General features: G+C 44.4%; 1 protein-coding gene across 1 annotated transcript; it reads right to left on the bottom strand.

The window, feature by feature from the left end:
• Positions 1–741: 741 nt before the first annotated feature.
• usp36 (ubiquitin specific peptidase 36) lies at positions 742–21,804 on the bottom strand. Its single transcript, XM_083648558.1, has 20 exons — positions 21,726–21,804; positions 16,905–17,170; positions 16,541–16,762; positions 14,995–15,105; positions 12,651–12,753; positions 12,479–12,546; positions 11,961–12,031; positions 11,747–11,829; positions 11,506–11,617; positions 11,252–11,392; positions 9,305–9,405; positions 9,070–9,199; positions 8,515–8,955; positions 7,524–7,748; positions 6,465–6,592; positions 5,606–6,340; positions 4,825–5,039; positions 4,346–4,534; positions 4,064–4,179; positions 742–3,805 (listed from the first exon to the last, which is right to left on the bottom strand). Exons 2-20 carry the CDS (start codon positions 17,155–17,157, stop codon positions 3,674–3,676), a joined length of 3,576 nt encoding a protein of 1,191 aa, XP_083504684.1. The 5' UTR covers positions 17,158–17,170; positions 21,726–21,804; the 3' UTR covers positions 742–3,673.

The raw sequence follows: 21,804 nt of genomic DNA, 5'->3' as shown, positions 1-21,804 counted from the left end.
CTGGAACTTGAAGTTGTTTGCATGGTGGTTCTCATCCAGCAACTCCTCTTGATGAGTCTTTTCTCCATTTAAGTAGAAATAAGTAGGCTGCTGCAACCCTCCAATAATCTTCACAAGTATAGCCTATGCAAATATCACAGCAAAACATAGGAAGGATATAGCAATAATATAAGAATATTTGAGTGACGCCATAAGAGATTAAAAACATACCATAAATTCACCATAAACCCAGTTGAGCAAGACATGGGAATACTGAAGGGGTGTTCCACCGATTTTTAGTTAGGGGTAGCTAAATAAAATGGTGGGTAAATTATCTATATATATTGCATTTATGGGCAGTTTGTTTATCTTTCATAACTTTCACTAAATCTCTGCATGAAACAATGAACAGATGTGATGAAGCTAGCTGTTCATTGTCATAATGGTGTTACTACTGTCCTGTTAGGCTGTACTGTACAATGAGCAAGGTAGGTTCAAGTCACCCAATGTCAGTGTGTTCTTGAGGACACAGATTCCTTACCACTGGCAGTGAACACAATTTCCCCATGGGGCTCAATAACATAATCGTTATCGTATTAATACCACCTATCTGCAATGTAGATTAGCAATGAATGAAATGTGTTAATTTCTATGCTTTCTGAAGGTGAAGACCTAAATACAATACAAAAGGTGATGACAAAAAGATGACACAAGCCGTTCACAAAAGTCACAACTTTATTGCACCTGTATAGTTTACTATAATGTGGTAAGAGTCACTTTCATTATGAAAGGTCTCTCTCCTGGTCAGAAAAAGGCGGTGCAAAATATAGAACCATCAATGCAAACATGTGGATGATCCATTCACACTGGTAAATGTTCTGTGTCGGTTTCGTTGAGAATCGTGTCCTAAGTTCCTTTCACAGCCCATGAACACCGGGTATTCACACTTGTCGAACCCTTCCTGTAGCAGACTGTACACACTACAGTGACATAGGGAAGGTCTCGCGCGCGAAACGGACAACTCTCTTATACACAAATGAATAAACACATTTGCAGATCAATTCTCAAGTGAACATCCACCAACTGATCTTAGTATTAGTAGCACATTAAAGATCTTTATCTTTTTTTTATTTAAATAATATATTTATAACATTAAATCCTACTTTTTTAATAGCCAATTGAAGGCAACATTTCTAGGATGAAAGTAAATGCATGGGCAAATCTTTACAGCAATGGAGAACATAGGTTATGTCTTATAACCAGTTATATGACCACCGTTTGAGCCCTAGGGGCTACGTTTAGCCTTTTAACCAACCCTAGCAGGGAAAGCACTGAAAAAAACTTGCTTGCACATCAGCCTAGCCAATAGGATGACACGTCAGGGGGAGGGATAGTGTGATCCTCCCACGTGCTACAGTACATCCTGCCAGTGAAAGTCCTCTGTGTCAGGTGAAAACGAGCGGCCGGTGACTGCACATGTATCGGAGGAAGCATGTGCTAGTGCTAGTTTTCAGCTCTCGGCAGAGGGGGTGGAACAACGACCCGGGGCAGCAGTGGGAATTGGCCAAGTACAATTGCGGAGAAAAACTTGATCAAACTACAGGGGCACTCGGTAGAGTTCGTAAATCCATTTGGAACTTATGCACCCTTTTGTGATTGGCTACCCCCATCGCAATGCCTCCTTTTGGCTAGTGGGCGTGGAAAGTTAATCCATTTATCCTTGGCTCATGACCAAGTCTTTCTACAAATTCTTCTGATGTTAGTTACATGTATCCGTTTGGAAGTTAGGCACCTTTCTGCGATTGACACGCCCATTGCCACACCCCCTTCCACGGCCACGGCCACTTTTCACAAATCTGCACGCACATCAGCCTAGGCCGACGTGCATGCAACATTTTTCAGTGTTGCAATCCCTGCTACGAATGGTTAAAAGGCTAAACAGAGCCCCTAGAGGGCAGAGACGGTAGGGAAATATAACACATGAAGCACAAGGTGGACTGTACAATCTTCTACACTGGGCGAAGCATCTTGTATAATGACATTAATATCTCTATATATCTGTGCCCCGATTGGTGGAAGATGATCCCACATGGTTTCCACACCTGAAATACTTTGTATATAAAACCGTTTCTACAGGATAGATATGGATATGGCGTGAAAAGGGAGAAGGGGTGCGGGGTACGATCGGAGAGGAGGATGGGGATACAGGGATGACTGGGTTCCTGAGACACAGCCCAGTTCCTTAGTGACCAGCATGACTGTCTGAAAATTGCATAGAGATGATGGGGGGGAAAGAAATTATTAGCATGTGACAGCCCCATTCTAACACAGTGCCTTAAGTATAAAATGTTAACCCTTTTATTTCAGTACAAGTTAAGAACAGTTTGTGGCGAAGTTTGTTACAGAAAACAGAACACAGTCCAATTCCCAGATGGAGAACTTTTTCGAACACAAGACTGATGAGATGAGCTTCGTAGTTAAATAGCTGCACTGGAGAGAAGAACTACTCCGGTCCACAGTTACTCATCCATTTGACAACATTCACATCTGCAACACGCCCGCCCTCGTCTCTGCAAACACACAGTGCACTCTGAGCTGTCAGAGGAGAAGAATTAACAGGTAAACAAATTTAGTAAGGGGGGAGTGGATGAAAAAAAATTGAGTACAATGTGTTTTTCATGAATTTCAACACTTCAATAAAGAGGAGTTGAAACGTTCATATAATTCTTGGAACAGTTTTTGTTGTCATACACTTTAAAATGTATCAACTGTAAATCCAAAACCAGGATAATATAACTACAGTGCATCTTCCTCAACTCATACACAATATAAGAACTTTAAAGGAACACAAATTGTTACTAAACCAAGATAGCGGATCTTTGTTCTTAGTGAATTTTAGAACCAATTTGACATGGATTGGTGAAGTAATTTTAAAACCTGAATTCCGCAGGCCAAATTCAATCCTTAAAAACAAAACCACATGGCACAGACTCTGCAGCAAAATAAAATGACAGAAAGTAAAGGCATAAAATCAGAAAAATTAATAAGAAATCTAAAATAATAGAATTGAGTTTTACTGAATTATTTTGGGGTCCTTGCAATTTGGTTTACAGTAAATTCAGGAAAAGAGTAAAAAAGAAGAAGCGAAAAGTCACTTTTCTCAGAGTCCAACTTAGTGAGCCCTTATATCGGAATACACTCTGAGATTGTGTACAGTTTTCAACACACAAGACAGCTGAAGTGTTAGACGTTATGCAATTATCATTAGCTCATCCTTTCACAAATATGGTCAGATTTTCAGAGCAATCACCAAGGCAAAAAAGATGTTAAAATAGGAATTCATGTGCCATGGTGGTGTGACGGGTCTGCAAAAGATGACATGCATAGAGAGCAGCTTGAGCGACTTGGTGTGATGCATTTGGACGAAAAAGGGGATGCGAGTGGTTCATTTCCCCCAAGACACTGAAGCCTAAAGACTCAATGTCAGGTTGGCTCATTTCAACTCCAAAGAGAATGCATCAGTCAAAACGCTCAACGCAATATAATCGGTTTCTCCATTTTCCGCCCGTCTCTCATTCTGTAATTTGGGTGTTAACCGAACAAGAGAACAAGAGAGGGGGAAAAATAATCAAATACAGAAGTTGGGTAGATTTGTTGTCTCATCTCCCAGCCAGCACAGCCTCAATAGCCTCCCTCAGCGACGGATTCCAAAAGCCCTCTTCCCCCCAGGTGTTACAGACCACTTGTTCCGCCTGTCCTGGATCTTCTGGAAGATGCTGCTGCTGCTTCTCCACTTCTCTCTTTTATAGTTTTTCACTTTCTTCACCTGTTAATGCATTCATGAAGGAAAGGTGTGAGAAGTCGAGGAGGAACTGACAGTATTCAGATGCTTTTATGCAAAGTGACTTTCAATAGTACATTTGGTCAACAGTAGTGAAATCAACTGCGCAACACAGTCTTTGTCAGCCAAGACTTTTATGAAAGGAATAAGTAGCTTTGTTCAACGTTGCAATGCCTGCCACTGATAAGCATAAAGTAACCATAATAAGAAATGGTTTGTCTGTTGTTGTCGGTCTTCTCTCACCTTTCCACTGTCAAAGTCTTCATCCCACTCGTCGATCACGGTTTCATGTTTGGCATCGCGGGCGTCCTCGATGGCGTCTCTACTAATAGCAGAGGCCTCTCCATCCCAGCTGAGGACTGCAAACACACACAAAAACACCTATGAATACATATTAAGACAGGTGTGGGCTACTGATCTGATCTCTAAACCTACTGATGTCTGCTACCTGGACCTGCAACGACCAACTGAAAACACAGCCTCACTTAGGCTGAACTTTAGACAACATTCAAGTGTCTCACTCACCACTAGCTCCATAGGCCTTGTCTGTGGCGTTCTTGAGGAGCTCCTCGACCACACCGCTGCTCTTCTTCCCGTCCCAAGCTACAGGAGCGGCGCGAGGCGGGCTGGCTCCAGACCCGTTCTCCTCAGCCGCTGGTGCCTGGCAGCGTCTGTAGCCATCCTTCAGCTGGCTATCCCACACTACAACTGAGGCTGGATTTGGAGAGACAGACAGCGCCAACAAAATAAGCACCAACAGATAAAACTAAATTATTCTTGTCAGGACTCCTACACAAATTAATGACCACTTAAATGAAAAGATGAGTCTGTGGTGAGTGTGGGAGGTTGACTTTTCGCAAATGGCTTTGATCAATATGGATTGCAGGTTCTGTGTTGGCATGGCAACAAGATAGCACCTTGCTCACTGTAGTTTGTGTATAGCATGTACATGTGTGTTTGTTTACAGTGGGTTTATACATGCATGTCGATGCCCACATGCATACCTGTAGTGTGCTTGCTCAGTCTGGTGTTCTCGGCGGTGTCGTTTGTGGGAGGCGGCTCCGCTGCTACAGGCTTGTCCTTCTGGCTGTCGGGACACCGCCTGCTCTCCTCCCACAGTCCCACCTCTTCTTTTAGCCTCTTCTTCTTCTTTAGTTTCTTTTTCAATGTTATCAAATCCCCAGTGTCCTTCTGAATGGCTGCGGCCTTCATCCCCCAACTGTTGTGGAAGAAAGGTTAAGTGCTGCTTTGTTAATGAGAGCAGGTTGCAGGGTTAACACCGTTATGGTGCGTTCACACTAATCTGCATATTTCAAACTGCCAGCAACAGTTTATACGTGAAAGGTAAAGTTTTTTTTTCAAGTTGAGAAACTTTTCTTCTTCTTCTAAGAATGGTGTTTGAGAGTTAACAAACAAATAAACATTTCTGGTATGAAGGCCGCTGACAGTTTGTGACAAAAGTAACGGAACAAAAATGGAGAATGTACTAGCAATGACAAGTTCACACTTGTCATTACTTCCATAGTCGGTATGGAGCTCATTGGCTGTGGGAGTTCCTGGTAAGAGTCCGACAGTTGGACATAAGCACAGTTTGCAGAAAGTGCCAGCTGGGTGTTATAGAAACAAAGTATGTGCCCCGTTGTTTCAAATTATGAGCACAAAAAGCAGTTGAGGCAGCATTTTTCCGAGAAGAATGCAGAATAATGTATATGAAGACTTAGAGGGGGAATGAAATCAATTCAAATAACAGAAATGTGAGTCATAATAACCTCCCCTTCAACCCACCTTTTTGACGCAGAGGATGCTGAAGCTGCATCCAGCAGAGACTCCTCCACAAGTTGCATCTTTTTCCTCTTCTTCTTCTTCTTTTTCAACAGCACAGAGTCGACGCGCTGCTCCTTCTGGATTGTCTCGGTCTTGCATGGTATCGGCTCTGCCTCTTGTGGCAGCACGGGCTGAGGTGGGGCAGCTGGCTGGGGCTTTGGTTTGGACCGCTCCGAAACGGAGTTTGAAGGAGGCGTTAGATTCCAGAGCCCGCCGTGACACCAGTCCTCCTCCTGGGTCAGGGGCTCCAGATGAGACCGGACGCACCCCCTCCCCTTGGTTTTCTCTCCGTCCTCCTCCTCGTCCTCTCTCTTTCTCTTCTTTTTCTTCTTCTTCCTCCGCTTCTTCTCGCTAGCCGTTTCCGCGGGGTCTGGCCGTGGTTTCGATGTGGCCGGGGGGGACGCGACCGGCTCCGGGTCACCTTCCACCTCGGAATGACTCCGCTTCTTTTTCTTCTTCTTCTTTTGGTTGACCGTTTGTGCTGACTCTTGGAGACTGGAACTGGGGCTGCTGGAAGACCTGGCGGGACTCTTTGGGCCGGGAGTGTGAAGCCCGTTGGTTTTCAAAGAAAGGCTTGCTTTTGGTTTCTGTGGTGTGGAGAGAGGGGACTGTTTCTGAGGGCTCTGCTGTTTGAAGGGTCCGCGTAAGGGGGCTGCAGGCGGCGACTGGATTTTGGGCGAATGGAATGAACCAGCTCTGAAATCAAAGAAAATACATCCGTGAGCATTAACACACATCCTGCAAACAAGACTCACTTATTACCAGGTCGATAGTCTTTTTCAGTGCATTTCTGCCGTCGCGCACGTTGCCCCCATCTTACCTGTGAGTGTGATTGGGCGAGGCGGAGGAGGTGAGGGGGTGGAGTTGAGTTCGATGCGTGGGGTCACTGGAAAGCTGGTGCGGCAGGCGGGGCGGAGCATCAGTGCTGCTCGGACTCCGGCTGCGAGCCTGTAGTTATCGACATAAATAAAAACTTGGTGGTCTAAAAGAAAATAGCCATGAATGTGACAAAAACAAGGAAAGGATTCAAAACGAGGAGGAAGGGGGAACCATCGAGGGGGGGTGGCAGGAAAAGATGGAGGGAGGAAAAGAAAGTGGAGAGGGTGTGGCAAGAGAAGAATTAGAAATGGTTAGAAAAAAAGAAAAAAACTAAACGGAAAAAAAGAAGACAAAGAAAGTCTAAACAACAAGTACTGCTATGTGGTTGATTAGACAGGCACACAGGAGAAATGACACTCGTTTAGGGCTGGGCGATATGAACAAACAAAAAAATCACATCTATTCTCAGGCTGAATGATGGCGACGCACGATACATAACTCGGTATTTTTGACAAAGTGGGCTAAATGTTCAGTTGTAAGTCAAAGCACTTTTATTAAAACAAGACCAAATAGCTCAATATTGATATTGTGACAATATTGTAGGGATGACTTTCACAAAATATTTACACAGTGAGATTTTTGATAATCATCAGTAATGTGGATAGAATGACTAAAGGCAAATAATAGAACAGCAAAGTTCAGAAAAGTACACCACTTTTACTGTAATGCAGCCTTTAAAACCAGGAAAAGACAACACTTATGCCATATCACAATATTACTATAGCCAAAATCGAATATGATAATATAGTCTCAGCACAATATCGTTGTAATATTGTTATATTGCCCAGCCCTACACTCATTACAGTACAGATACAGAGATTAAAATATCAATGAGATAATTACTTCCCATCACAAAACCTTTTACAGAAATCAATGGTCACATTTTGGGACAGCAGTGTGAGGCGGGGGGCGGGGCAACGGGAAACCAAGGTATCATGATGAGCTTACACCGAGACAGCAGGAAGGTGGCGCTGTTGCTGCGGATGGGAATGAGGCTCACCTTCTTGGCCGACAGGGCCAGCTTCTTGGCGGGTGGGGGGGACATGGTGCTGGGGGGCTCGGACGTGATGTTGCCGAGGGCCGGGGGTTTTAGCTTCACCGTCTTCTGCTCCTCTGTGGTCTGCACGCGCTCCAAGCTCTTGGCCGGGGAAGCCAGGCCGTTGGAGCCTTTCCGAGGGGTGGAGGGAGTCGATCCTACCGGAGCGCTTTTCGGACCCATGGAATCCTAGTCGATGTAAAGAGGTGTTATGGTTTCATGTGACGTTTCAGACTGGATTTTAAGGTTCACGTGAAATGAGCTCTCGTTAACTTTTACTTCATGGAAAACACACCTCACACTGCACCAGTAGGTGTCAATATAAATCCCAACCAAAAAACAACACTGACTTCCCGGCCCCTCAGCTTCTCCCATCAATAAAACTGCCTTTCTCTTCCTGGCTGATATTCCACTGGTTTAGACTTTTGACTGTTCCCTCACTGTGTTATGAAGATGTGACGTCACTTCACTTCTTTAAGAAACCTGATCACTCTGCATCCACACTGAAAATGGCTGATGGCGTCACCTTAGGCACTATATCAAAGTCTGATCTGCACTTTTTGAATTTTTTGTTTACATTTCTTGTACGCACATTATAACTAAATTGCGACCATGACTATGGAGATTTACAATCACAGTGAAAGCCTGACCACGTTCGTTCTGAAGCTCCTAAAACAACACGAGTGAAATCTGATTTTGGTGCGTACATGATGTCTAAATGCATCAGGAGGATGTGACCAGATGATGAAATGACAAGCGTAATCATAGCCATTTTCATCCCCAATGTAACCATCTGAATATCAAAGAGTTTTTGATGTTCAGATGACGTCTTTAAGACATCAGGGGGTGCAAAGACGTGGCAAGGGGGTGCCACAAATAGCAACGGAGAAACTGCGTGTAAGCTATGTGCGTTGACTGTGTAAGTAAGACTTCCTCTCGTCTGCGCGCGCGTTACCTTTGAGTCGCTGGTGTCGGCCGAGGAGGAGTCAGACAAAGACTTGTATGAGGTAGATGCTGCCATGCCCCTGCCCTCGCCGCCTTGCCTCTTGTCCCCGTCCGACCTGCCGAGGCCGTTGGAGGGGGCGGGCGTGCCGCTGCGCGCTGCCTGGGCGTGGCTCTGTGGAGACGTGCCGCTGCGCGCAGCCTGGGCGTGGCTCTGTGGAGACGTGCCGCTGCGCGCAGCCTGGGCGTGGCTCTGTGGAGACGGCTTCTTCAGCTTCTTGAAAGGCTCCTCGATCAGCGTGGGCCCGCCGGGCAGCTTGGGGAAGCCGTGCGACGACGACGTCCCGTTGGACAGTCTGGACTGAGGCTGGCTGTTCAAGCCGTTCCGAGAAATGGGCAGGCCCAAGCCGCCGTCCATGGACTGGATCTTACGCAGTTGGGCGGGCTCAAGTTTCTGTGAACAGGGAGTTAAAGCCATCATAAATAAGATATTGTGCGATCAAAATGTACCCGCTGACGTTTACTTGCATATGTCCCACAAAAAGCTTCCTGTCATCTCATGTCTTACCTTTGTGATCTGCGGCGAGGAAAGCGGCCCGTTCAGGTTGGCCTTCTTTATCTGTTCACTGTTCTTCCCAGGATGCATCATTGCCTGCTTGGTGATCTGCCCATCTGCATTCTTCTTGGTTTCAGGGATCCTTTAACACACAAAGAATGACTCGGCTTGATTTCATATATCCAGGAGCAATAGAGGACACTATGGAGAACTAGCACCTGTTAGCACCTCTTTTTTCCATTCTTACCTCAGGTAGAAAAGCACATACGCCTGCTGGTTCAAGACCACTTTGATGTTACTCGAATGCACCATGGAGTCATTCATCTGGTACCATTGTCCATTGCTTGCCTATCAATCAATCAATCAATCACTTTAATACATGTCCCAGAAGGGCACTTTGGTTAACATCAGGGGAAGGGAAGGGGAAACAAAGAAGAGGAAACAATACTTAAAAATAAAGCAAGAAGCCAGCCACAGGAGAGCTAAAAGGCGTTACTGTAGTGTACCCACAATTACAACAGCAGTCACACAGCATTATAAAATACAATTGATCAGCTCCTCTCCATTCTCACGTCAATTGGACTGTTGTAAACAATAACCGCCGCGCACGGAAGCACAAGTCTTGACATGGCCATCATCCACTATACAGGCTATATACAGACATGGCCATCATCCACTATACAGGCTATATACAGACATGGCCATCATCCACTATACAGAAGAAACCCTGAAATATCTGCCGTCTGTTGTAGCCAGAGTCATATTAGTCGTCAGACTGATGAGACTCTGGCTGCCCAGATTGACTATCTACTAATATATACTAATATATATATACTAACTCAGTGGTTCTCAACTGGTGGGTCGGGACTAGGGCTGCACGATTTATCGTATTTTCATCGTCATCGCAATATGAAAATGCGCGATGAACAGATCGCAAAAGTCACGTGTTATCGCAAAAAAAAAAAAAAAAAAAATGTACAGTGCACATGAACGCAACATGCAAGATACCGGCTGAATAAGTGTCCAAATGTTCATGTCATTCTGGCCAATACTCCACTTCTGTTATAACATTTCAGTCTGGAATATGGAATATCTTTCAATAATCGTTATGACTAAAAGGCTAAAAGTAATCTCATGTGTAAGAAATGACTGTTCTACATTGAAGTAAAAATGTAAATAATTAACTTGTTGGTTTTGGATTTTTTTTAGCTTCAAGAGTGCATTTTTGTTCGTATGACCCTCAACACAGGCTTTGAGAATCCCGTGCCACTTACTGATACGTATGCTTAAATTAACACACTCGTATTGCAAAATGAATTTAGACCCTCACTGTAATACTTCAGAAGTTGAATTTGAAGTTCAGCATTAATACATTTGTCATTTTTTGTCTTAGATTTACCTTTGTGTGTTATTGCAATATAAAACTCCATAATTGAGAATCGATTCTAGATTCTGGAATCGAGAATCGTTGGAATCGAGAATCGATTCTGGAATCGGATCGTGACCCCAGGAATCGGAATCGGATCGGATCGTGGCTTAGCCGGATCGGAGCACCCCTACCCATTAATATTTTTGTTTATGGCATTTATTTATTTATCGCAGGTCATATCGTCATCGCAATATTGAACAGTGTTATCGCACATCGCAGCTTTTCCTCATATCGTGCAGCCCTAGTCGGGACCCAAAAGTGGGTCACGGGGCCGTTTTGAGTGAGTCATGGATGTGTGCATGAAAAAAAAAGTTATTCTACTCCTATAGGATGCCGGCATCCACAGCCAACATTGCTGTCTTTCAGAGGCTGTAGCAGGCTCATTTTAAAGCCAGATAGCTATCCTCTGAAGGCTAGAAGGCCTAAGGCATACAGTGGTACCAAGCATTCATGCTAGCTGCGAGGATCCCCAGTTTAAACTTGATTAAAAAGCATATAGGCCTCAAAAAAAAAAATGGGTTGCGACTTAATGACTATTGAAAAAGGTCGGTCGTGATGCGTGAGGCTAGACCAGTTGAGAATCACTGTACTAATAAATATATTACAGACATCCTTCCATATGCAAGTACTATGCAAGTAAGGTTACAGCTCAGTGTCAAAGTCTGTCTAAATGTAGTAACTTGGTAATCAAATGACAATCCTGCAATTTCTGCAAAATGCTTCAAAACACACTGACCGTTGAGGGATGTGCATCTGTCTCCTCACCTTGACATAGCAGTAGTAGTGGCCTGCGTGACAGCTGTAGCCAGAGTGCACCAGAACGGCATAGAGGCCGTACATAACGGGATCGCCTGAGCTCTGTGACATGTACGGCCGGATGTTCAGGAATTCTGGGTAACCAACATCCTGGGGAGGGGGGGGGGGGGGTCAAAAACACATGTGACATGAGTGTAAGACGTGATATGAGAGACGGCTCTTTCAAACAGGAAGAGGCAATGATGCGACAACGGTTTGTTTACCTTTGTTATTTTCCCTCCACTGAAGTTGGCGAACCTCTTCAGCGACAGCGTCAGAACATTAGATGTTCGATGGACCGTGAAGCGCTTGGTTGCTGGCACTTTCTTTTTGCACCTGCAAAATAAAAACAAAGAGGTAAGTGCAGATATTGATATACACTAGTGAGGGGGGGGAGGGGCAGCCCTGCAGATGCACACAATTATTATTTTTACAAATTCTTTTTGACAATAGGTGGCCACTCACTTGGCACACATGTAGGCATTCTCCCCACTCAAAACATCCGGTTTGACAAACAGTTCCAACGCTCGCACAATGTTTGCTGCTTGCTGAAAGACAAGGACAGATGGCCAGCGAGCCACTTAGTACAGATGAAGTCAGCTGGGAGAAGAAATGACTCTGTACATACACAATATACACACACACACACAAATGACAAGAGATATCCTGGATCACCTACCCGAATCTCAACTGCGATGTCCAGGTAAGGGTCATATGTGTCTGACACACTTTTGCAAATGGAGCACTTGACTGAAAGAAAAATGAGAACAAATATGACTCTCCTGTACTGGGGCCATTTCCCAAGCAATGCAATCGCTTGATACAACAGTGAAAATGACTGTTGGGATAATATCACATGAGCCTCCATGACACTTCCTGTAAAGCATGACTACTGAAAAGCTCAAACTGACTCTCAGCTCCAAATGGGGACAGACGTTTTCCCAACGGCCCATTTCAAAACAAACATAAGGGGCAATACCATCAAATCTGAATAGCTTCTCAAAATGCCCATATTAAATCTGGAGTGTCGGTAGTTATTGGAACATTTTTGCAAGCAAAGAGTAGCACTTGCAGTTATATGAGGGAGCTCTTACAGTATTACAAGTTGCTCCCTGATAAGATAAGCAGGGATAAATTCATAGCAGTGCACAGTTCTAAAAACAATTACTTCCGTCTATGGATGAGCAAAGTATATACCTCTTGACCTGAGGTAACCTCCAAAGATCTGGTGGACCAGTGTTGTGGCCTGGGTCTGTCTGTCGAGCCTGCACACAAAGAAAAAAAGAAAGGCAATATAAACAATATTCAAAGAAAAACTGACAGAAGATTTAGGAGTAAAAACAATACGGTAACAGAAATAAACTCTTACTTGGGGTAGCCATTAAGACAGGCTTTCTGCATGGCGTCGATGGTGTAGCGCAGAAACTCGTGGGCGTCTTCCTGGCTCCCAAATCGAAAATGTCTGGCAATTTCTGTGGAAGAGAAACATGAAGAATAGCTTAGCGCAGGTTAAATGTTTGCCGACTGTGAGTGTCTTGACAAATAATTAACAAGCATAACTGTTTTTCTATAACAGTCATGGATACAGACAACACCAATGTTTTAGCAAACACCATTTACTGAGATGACAAGGAGAGTATTCTGGTGGTGAGCCATAGTTTTTTGCCATTGTGCAATGACATTATTGTGGGTGACAAGTAGTAGACTAATGTATCAGATAATTGATCAATCAATAATCATCCATTATGGATGTTTGTGCTTTGAAATAAGAGCACAAACAAGTGTGATCTCCATTCAACATGAGGCAACTCAGTAGGTTACTTTCAGCATGCTACTTTCAATCTTGTTTGTAAAACTTTAGTGTACAGTAGCAGGTTATAATATAATAGACGTAAATAATATTAATGAAGTATAATTAGTCTACAATAAAGCTGCTTACTTTAAAGTGTTGAGTACTGCCTAAATTGGTGTTATGTCTTTTTACAACAATGTTTGTCTTGAAATATATTAGTGGAACATTAATTGCTTGAGGGCCATCGTCAGCTGTTCTGTAAGGGCTGCTACCACAGGCATCTCGGTTCAAAAAGGACCTAACAGTAAAAACGCCTATCGTTGAGGCAGTAATGCAACTTATAGGATGCCAACTGCCGTAAAACACCACCGAAGAAGAAGATGATGATGAAGAACGCCTATGGTTACTTAGCAACATCAGCAGACAGAGGGATCTAGATGCCCCCCCCGTGCTTCTTCACCCAAAAAAAGAAAACTCTCCTCACATTAGACGTAGCACTAACCCCCCTTGGGTCTGTCTGCGGTATCTCCTAATGGAGAAAACGGGGGGAAAGTATGAGCTGGTAGAAAATGATAATGTGGCCATCACCACCACATTTCCCAGCAGAACAGCCCTATGCAGTTACAACAATGAGTCACCCCCGAGCGAGAAAGTGGAACGACACACCGTATGCTAAATGAGCTGTTCGGGGCACCTGTCAAACAGAGACGGCAACTGGGAAAGAGGTAGAACCACATTCAGAGAGGGGAGCAGGGAGTCGTTTTAGTGGAGAGAGACCCTGATTCCATCCTGGGGCCACTTCCAGGATCAGTTTCAGTAGGTGCTGCAGTTTAAGGATGGCCCTTATGTGCTTATTTCTATGATGGTATGGGGGCGGGGAGACAACGAATTGCATATTTGGGGTGATGGATTTTCATTGTGTTTTACATGGTCCTAGCTGTGATGGCAATTTGACTAGCTGTGGGGGCGGCCACCAGCGAAATGTATGCAAAGTAAAACCCTGGAAGATGTGAGTCTAAGCGCTAACTGTACTAAAGTGAGGGGGAAAAGGTGGCACTGTATATTTTTGTACTAAAGCTGCTCCTCTCAGCCCGCAGTCACAAGGAGACTGAGAGGGCATTGGAGAGGGAGGGAGGGGGGAGGGAGGGACAGAAGGAGGGGGTTGGGAGAGAGAGAGAGAGAAGCACATAAGGTGGAGAGACATGATTGCAGCAGCACATAAGGAAGTCGCAGGCGGGTTGGGGGGTGCAGAGAGAGAGAGGGCTCCCAGGAGACTAACAGCACAGTACCTGACTGTGTCAAGGTGCAACTAACACCTCATCCCTGCTCTCTCTCTATATATGCTGTTTCAGTCGTGGGCTGCAGGATGTCTCGCCGGTCCACTTACAGTATTATTGCACTGCAGCTACTGGCTGTTGTCACTTGGACACCTTGGAGCCCCAGTTGTGCGTCACCGTGCCTCTCTAGCAGCAGTCAAACAACAATATAGTCTCTCTGCTCGAGCTGCAAGTCCATCAATCCATTTAGTCGATCGACAGAAAATTAACCGCAGATTCCGTTTAGATTCATTTTTAAGAAACAAATACTAAAATTCTCTTGTGCAACGTTCTTAAATGTGAATATTTTCTGGTTGCTTTATTCTTCTATGACTAGAAACTGTTTTATCTTTGGGTTGTGCACTGTTGGTCGGGACAAAAGACATTTGAGGACATCATCTTGGGTTTTGGAGGAAAAGGAGATCAACATTTTTCACCGTTTTGTGACATTTTATAGACCAAACGACTAATCGATTAGAGGAGAAAATAATGGGACAGATGAATTGATAATGAAAATCAGCATTAGATGCAGCCCTAGTCTCTACAATTTCTGCTCGGGCAGAAAAATCAATCAAGAGTTTTTTTAGGCGAGGTGGCGGTCTTACTTTTCAGATCTCTGATGAAGGAGACAGGCTTGATGGCATTGCCTGTGTTGGCAAAGGCTTGGATGATGTGGTTCTGCATCACACAGATCATACAGAAGCCCGACTGGTGACCTGAAACACAGGGACCACAGTGAGACTGGTGACCTGAAACACAGGGACCACAGTGAGGGACAGGTCACAGGGACCACAGTGAGGGAAGACAATCAGAGGGCCTCAATTTGCCAGCTAAATTAAAAGTGTAGGAATTTGTCTTCACTAAGTGCTCTCGCACACGCTACTGTACAAGGACAGCACATTTAGTGGCGGGGACGGGTGCAGGACAGACAATAGACATAAATGGACTATACAACAGTAGGTAAGGACAAATAGGGTGAATAGACAGTAGCAGTAGGGTTACAGTAACTTCCCATAGCAGGGGGTGGAGGGTGTGACGACCCTCCCACTCTCCCCCTCGCTGGTGGTTGGGGTCATTAGGCTGATTGAGTGCGCCTGCGGTGCCGCTCTGTGCGCCGCTGTGCAACGCAGGCTATAAATGAGCGCACGAGGCACGGGATATTTCTAGTTGTGTTAAGTTTTACTTTGGCGTATGACTCATCCTATGGTACAACCCGGCTCAATAGGCCCTTTTCACAACAACCGTTTTTTGAGGTGGTAAAGCAGGAAGTAAAGCAAGTGTGACCAACAATAACATTCATGAGGGCCCTGGCACTGGAACATGGAACCATCATTAATGGTACTAGTTACACCTGCTTTACCTCCTGCTTTAAACGTTTGCTGTGAAATGGGTCTATGAAGTAACAAAGGAGGAGTCGTCACATGCCAAAGTAAACAATTAACTAAAACCAAGGAAGAATAAGAAGACAACACAAACGACATTAAACAAATGAACTAGGGATGCACGATATATCGGCAATCATATCGGTATCGGCCGATGTTAGTCATTTTTTAACAATTTGGTCATATCGGTATCGGTCAGATGTTGCAATGTTAATATCGGTTATCATTATCAGCCAAATTCTTCACATTGATATGAAATAATGCAGTAAATCTATGATTTATGGGCTTTTCCAAAGGCTTTGCAAATAAAGAAATGCATAGATTTTTCAAATTCATGGTTAACATGTGTTTTTCAGTATGTACAAAATGTGATGATCATAAAAATGTGGTTTTATACAGATCATATCGACATCGGTAAATATCGGTTATCGGCCATAACAGCAATGTTAATATCGGTTATCGGCATGGGCCAAAATTTTCATATCGGTGCATCCCTAAAATGAACAGAACCAAAAAGGTGCATCGGTGAGGAGGGAGAGAGACTGAATGAGCTGAAGGGCTTCTTAAAACATAGGAGCCCATCGGGCCCAGGCGTACCCAATCAACCTAACGACCCCAACCAACAGCAAGCAGAGCGGGAGAGTGGAAGAGTCGTCACAAGGGCTAAGACCAGAGACTGTGTGGTGGGCATACGCAGTGTCAAGTTTATCTGAAAGAGCAGTGAATTGTCCCAACAGCATTAAGAAAATAACAATGTTCAAGTACTCACAGGCACGGCTGTGCTCCTTTGAGAGTAGGTAGTTGGCGAGCGGGGGCGTGTAGGTGAGACACTGCACGGTGGAGTTGAGGAAGCAGGTGTTTCCCAGGTTGTGGAGGCCGGCTCCGACCCGGTACACACGCTCCCATTTCAGGGTGAGCTTGTTCCCCGGAAAGAGCATCTTCTGCGGGGAAGGGATCCCGTCGCTCTGGCCCCCGACCCCATTCTCTGAGACTGAGGGAAGGATTGCGAGTCAATTTTTGTGATGATTTGATGAGGATAATATATAGAGAACACACTAACTGAGCTAGTATCAAAAGATGAAAAAGGGCAATTATGGGATGTCAAGCGTGGAACCTCATTTTCAGGAGCTTACTTTGCCTCTTTATTTGGGCAGGCTCTAGGGCCCTCTGTCCCGTGGCTCCCTCATTCCTGGGATTGAGGATCACATACTTGGTCTTCAGGCTGTCTAGTTGGTAGGAGAAACCCTTGCTGGCAGGCTCAAACTCAATCTTCTGCAGGAGGACCTTCTTGGCGGAGGAGGCCAACAGCTTGTTGAGGTCGCCCTCGTCGCCCGTGTCCTTTCGGCCAGGTTTCAGCGCCTCCTTGAGTTTATCCACTATCGGCATTGTTGAAGCATCACTGCAAGAGGAGATTGGATGGGATGTCAATGTTGTCATAAAAATGTACTAAAAATGTTTACACAAATCGCGTCACCGTGTCAAAATGAAGCCCGTAACAACACAAATAAAAGGCCGTTTTACGGCACCTAATTTCCCCGCGGGGATCAATAAAGTTGAATCTTATTCAGCGGATGCTTTTACCACCGTAAGCAAATACCGGCTTACAGTAGCACAACTCTTCTCACAAATCACATAACTACCAATTAACACCCTTATCTGTTGGTGCTTCACAGTCACCGCAGGGCGCTGCAGTAAATCTTTAGTTCACGTGTCCTGCACAGATAGTATATGACAGGAGGACTGAGTGCATCACTGAGTGCTTCTGAGGAGCCAGTCCAGACTGAAACTGTGCCCATAGTTATGCAATACAACATGCATTAAAGCATAGCGTGCCAGAGAGTGGTGGAGGGGCACTTTGGGACACACGAGGTGGAAACAGCTGCAGTTAACTGCCAGGTCAGACTCTCATCATCATCGTTTTTTTGCCCAGATCAATCTTTACACACTGTGCTTCTGCTAAATGTCATTTTTCCTTCAGTATATAAAGCCGAGTGTCATCTGGACTATCAGCCCATGTGGGAGTTCATCAAAAAAACCTCATCAACCAAAAGGCGACAACAACGGATGCTTAGATATAAAAGTGAGTGAATATTTGCATTGGTCGCTTTGTCACTGGCCCTTTAAATCTAGTGCAGCTCAGTACAGTGCACTAAAAGGGGCATTTCTGTGCAGATAACAGTGTGTGTGCTGTGCACATTTCAACAGCCACCGTCTGCCACTGTCAGCCGTTTGGCAGGTGAATGACTTGTCAAAGGCAGGGGGGCTGGCAGGCAGAATGTGTACAATGTACCCTGAGAGCTAACTAATCATCTGTGTGCTACCGCCTTGATTTATTGACTCAAAATGTAGCCAGTGTGCCACAGAAGAAATAGCAACCCCCCCCCCCTCTCTACCCTCTTGCCACAGTATCTGAAAAGCCAAAACGTGAACGCATGTCGACATCGTGTGTCCACCGACACACTACGCACCCAGAAGACGTCCAGTAGCCAACAGAGTGCTGTGAGACATGCTGATCAGAGGGGGCAGTGACGTGGTGAAGAGGGGGGGGGGGAGGGGCTCAACATGCATCGCATGCACAAGGGCACGCTCACCTTCACGTGCGCCTCGCACTCGTACAATTAAGAATGACACGGGCCGCAGGGAGACGGCACAGCTGACTGCAGTGATGATGCAACTGTCAGAGCCAGGCAGGAATGTTGAATGATACACACATGAGGGGATGTATCAGATCATTATTCCTTTGTAGAGGGTTGGCAGACAACCCTACACATTTAAGGCTATTCAATCTGGACCTTAACCATCTCGCGTAACAGGAAAGGGACAAGTGTACTGTAGGTCCCTGTCATTCAAATATAGGCAAGCCAGCGGGACTTCCTGGTGGCTCAGTAGGCTAGGGCACATCCCAGGAAAACGCGACGGCCGGGACCTTTGTCATCCGCCCGCACTTTTGCAATCTTTCCTAAATATATAGGCCAGCCAAGCCAACATAATGAGTCAATGTTATTGTACATAGTAAACAGAAATCTTCTTCCTGGTATTTGAAGTGGCTTATTGGCTGCATTGACAATGGCCGATTGGGAGAAATCAAATTTTTAAGTAAGCTGGCAAAGACTTACAGATTGAGGGAAATACATGCTTAGTTTCAACCTTACCGGTTTAGAGTGTATTATATGTACAAGTCTCATACTTTTGGGTCCCCAAAACTACTTTAATCATGAGAGACCGGTCGGTAAGGTTTGTTTGTTTGTTTGAATGAATGAATGAATGAAATTTTACTGTTGAACATGAGAACAACAATCAACATTTTCAACATGGTTTCACATGTTATACCGAGATAAGTAGAAAAAATAAATTACAGCTGTGTCTACATGTTCAAAAACATGTTTAACAAGAAACTTTATGTATGGCATGCATGGCAAGTACTTTGGCGTATGACTCCCTTGTAAGATGGCGCTCCTCTTTAGGTGAGAGGGCGGCATCTATTTGGGCTAGAATAGAGAATTCCCCCCCCCCCTCCCCGTGGGGGATTCTTCGGGAGTCAAGACTCGTTGGTGGTGGACTGGAGGGCTGGGTGGGGTGAAATGACAGCTTCAGAGGATGGTTTCAGGGGGAATGAACAGCCGCGATGCCAGCTGCTGCTATGATCCACCAGAGTGGGGGGTGACGTAGGACCCTCACTATACAGTATATACTAGGATGAACTGACGATGACTGACCTCATGAACTGAGGACAACTCATGTCATGACTGACGTCACGCTTGGGCTTGACTGACGTCACGGGCTGATCAGGTAACACAGGTAACCTCACAACAATCCAGTGTCCTTATAGTCCTTCAGGAACACAATGGAAATATTTCCTAAGGACTGGACTGCCAATCATACTAGAGGAGAGACTATAAACGATTCCATCATATTTTGGAACTAATGCTTTGGATCAAATTAAGCCCATATATGAATATTAAAGGTGGCCTATATGACTAAGGCTGAATTTAACATTTTTGAGTTTACATTTTTGTTCCATGTTCATCTGTCCACCGTCTAAACAGTTCTACTGGACAGCACAATAAATTCTGTCTTACCAGCTGCAGTGAACAGATTTTTTTTAATGCGTTTAGAAAACCAACTCCACAGGAGCAGCCCTGCACCTTGAACAGGAAAAATGGCACAAACTGGATCATGATATTGTTAAACTTATTTGTTGGGCGCATACTGCATATCAATGCATGCAGGTAATAATTAGATCAGATTGTTAATTGTTATAGAATAATTGTAGATAATAGATATATAATTGTTATCAAAGTTCAAAACAGTGACATTGGACAGAACGGATATGCAAGGGAAGAAGGACTTTTTCCTCCTACACATGATAAACAAAGTACATCTGCTAGTTTTGAGATGATAGTCGCCTGACAAGATCATTATCACAAGATTTCGTCTCAAATACTACACAAATGATGAGCATTTGTAACTGTAAATTCAGAATCTCGTGACATAACAATACAGTTAAATGTTCATACAACACTTTGCTGTATGCTTAACAGCAGTTACTGTATTTCTTTTCATTTCATTCATTTTGGACCAAAACATTAGCATTAACATTATTTCAATCACATTTAGGAACTCATTATTTTCCTGATGAACATTGAACAAGAATGGACATTTTTAGTTCTACTCCATTTTTGACTTGCCCGTTTCCCCCCACTTTTCTTTGTATACATACTCTGATGCGGCCCTAAACATACACTAGCTGCAAAGAAAGGTGGAGCAAAACATCACTTATCAGCAGCGGACGGAGCCACGTGGCAAGTGTATTAGTACCTTCAAACCCACTGACCTGTGTTGTGTTCATTTTACATTTCAGTGTATATTCAATCATAGTAAAGATAATATACTGAGTCTGACAACCACTCTACCAACTGTGTTTTCACCATCTTGCATTCCTGTCATGTCAGGGGGGCCTGGGCTGCCTCACGGGCTGTCAGAAATATGATGCCACCCAAAAAAACTGGGAAAATACAACTTAGAAACTTGGGGTTTCTATGATGTAAGCAGATAGTGTTTAGGTTATAGTATGTTTACACTGGCACAAAAACGTTTGGCTAATTATTTGATTAGAACGATGCCATGGCTGGTGCAATTTCTACTGTTCATTCTGCTGCTGCACCACAACATACCTAGTGATGGGTCACTTAATTTCTCAAATAAGAACAGACGTCAAACAACACGTTTGTTACTGTATGATATGCATTGTTACTTTTTCTTGACTAAAAGAAAAAACACCTGAACAATCAATGCAACAAGCAGCCACTGTACTCCCAAATTGTGCAGTCGAACTTACAAGGAACACTTGAAGGCAGCGCGCCTCTTGCTGTGCTGTCACATCTTCACCTCAAATCCCAAGTAGCATTAACTAGCCTAAACCATGGAACCGACATTCAAAACTTAAATGCACTACTTTGTCAGAGAACCTGAGCTTGAGTGCTTTTCTTTACGGTGCCACCCAAGCGATACACCAACCAGGCTCTTGTCATGCGGGCCAGTCTTCTCAGCCATAACGTAGCTAGTTGTTGAAAGGGCTAACGTTGACGTTAGGCTGCTAACCTTTAGCGATAGCAAATGTCGATCTGTCGACGCGAGTTTTGAGCCAACACGTCGTCAGTAGGTGTGTAAACATCTAGCCCCCTTACAATCGGTCTTTTCCTGGTGTTGCCTATACAGTTTTCTGTCCAACAAACGTCTCTTTTTAAGGTTGACAGCAGCAAAAGAAAAAAGTAGCCAGCGAGCTAACGTGGCGAAAGCCCCCAGTTCCTTCAATGCTGCAATGTGGGTTAGCATGTTAGCTTCCCCTTGGTTAGCATTCCCCAGCCTCGTAGCCTGTCTTTTTATCAACATTTCATTGGAAATACACACCAGCATGATGTTACATTATATCCTCAATTAATGGATGCACTCACCTTTCGTTCAATCATCCAAAATCGTTGACAGTAGACGACTCTGCTTCTTCAGCTACAGCTTTGAGTTCTGGTATTTTCG

Source organism: Poromitra crassiceps (genome assembly GCF_964638095.1).
Source record: "Poromitra crassiceps genome assembly, chromosome: 13".
Lineage (NCBI taxonomy): Eukaryota > Metazoa > Chordata > Actinopteri > Beryciformes > Melamphaidae > Poromitra > Poromitra crassiceps.
This window is presented reverse-complemented; position numbering and strand designations above follow the sequence as displayed.

What these genes read in the sequence shown, in the direction of transcription:
- usp36 (XM_083648558.1), bottom strand. Translation starts at nt 17,157, where the DNA reads ATGCCGATAGTGGATAAACTCAAGGAGGCGCTGAAACCTGGCCGAAAG. An exon ending in AATGCCTACATGTGTGCCAA is followed by an intron (nt 11,618 to 11,746) that starts GTGAGTGGCCAC and finishes TTTATTTTGCAG; the next exon opens with GTGCAAAAAGAAAGTGCCAG. An exon ending in ACTGAGCAAGCACACTACAG is followed by an intron (nt 4,535 to 4,824) that starts GTATGCATGTGG and finishes CTCCAAATCCAG; the next exon opens with CCTCAGTTGTAGTGTGGGAT.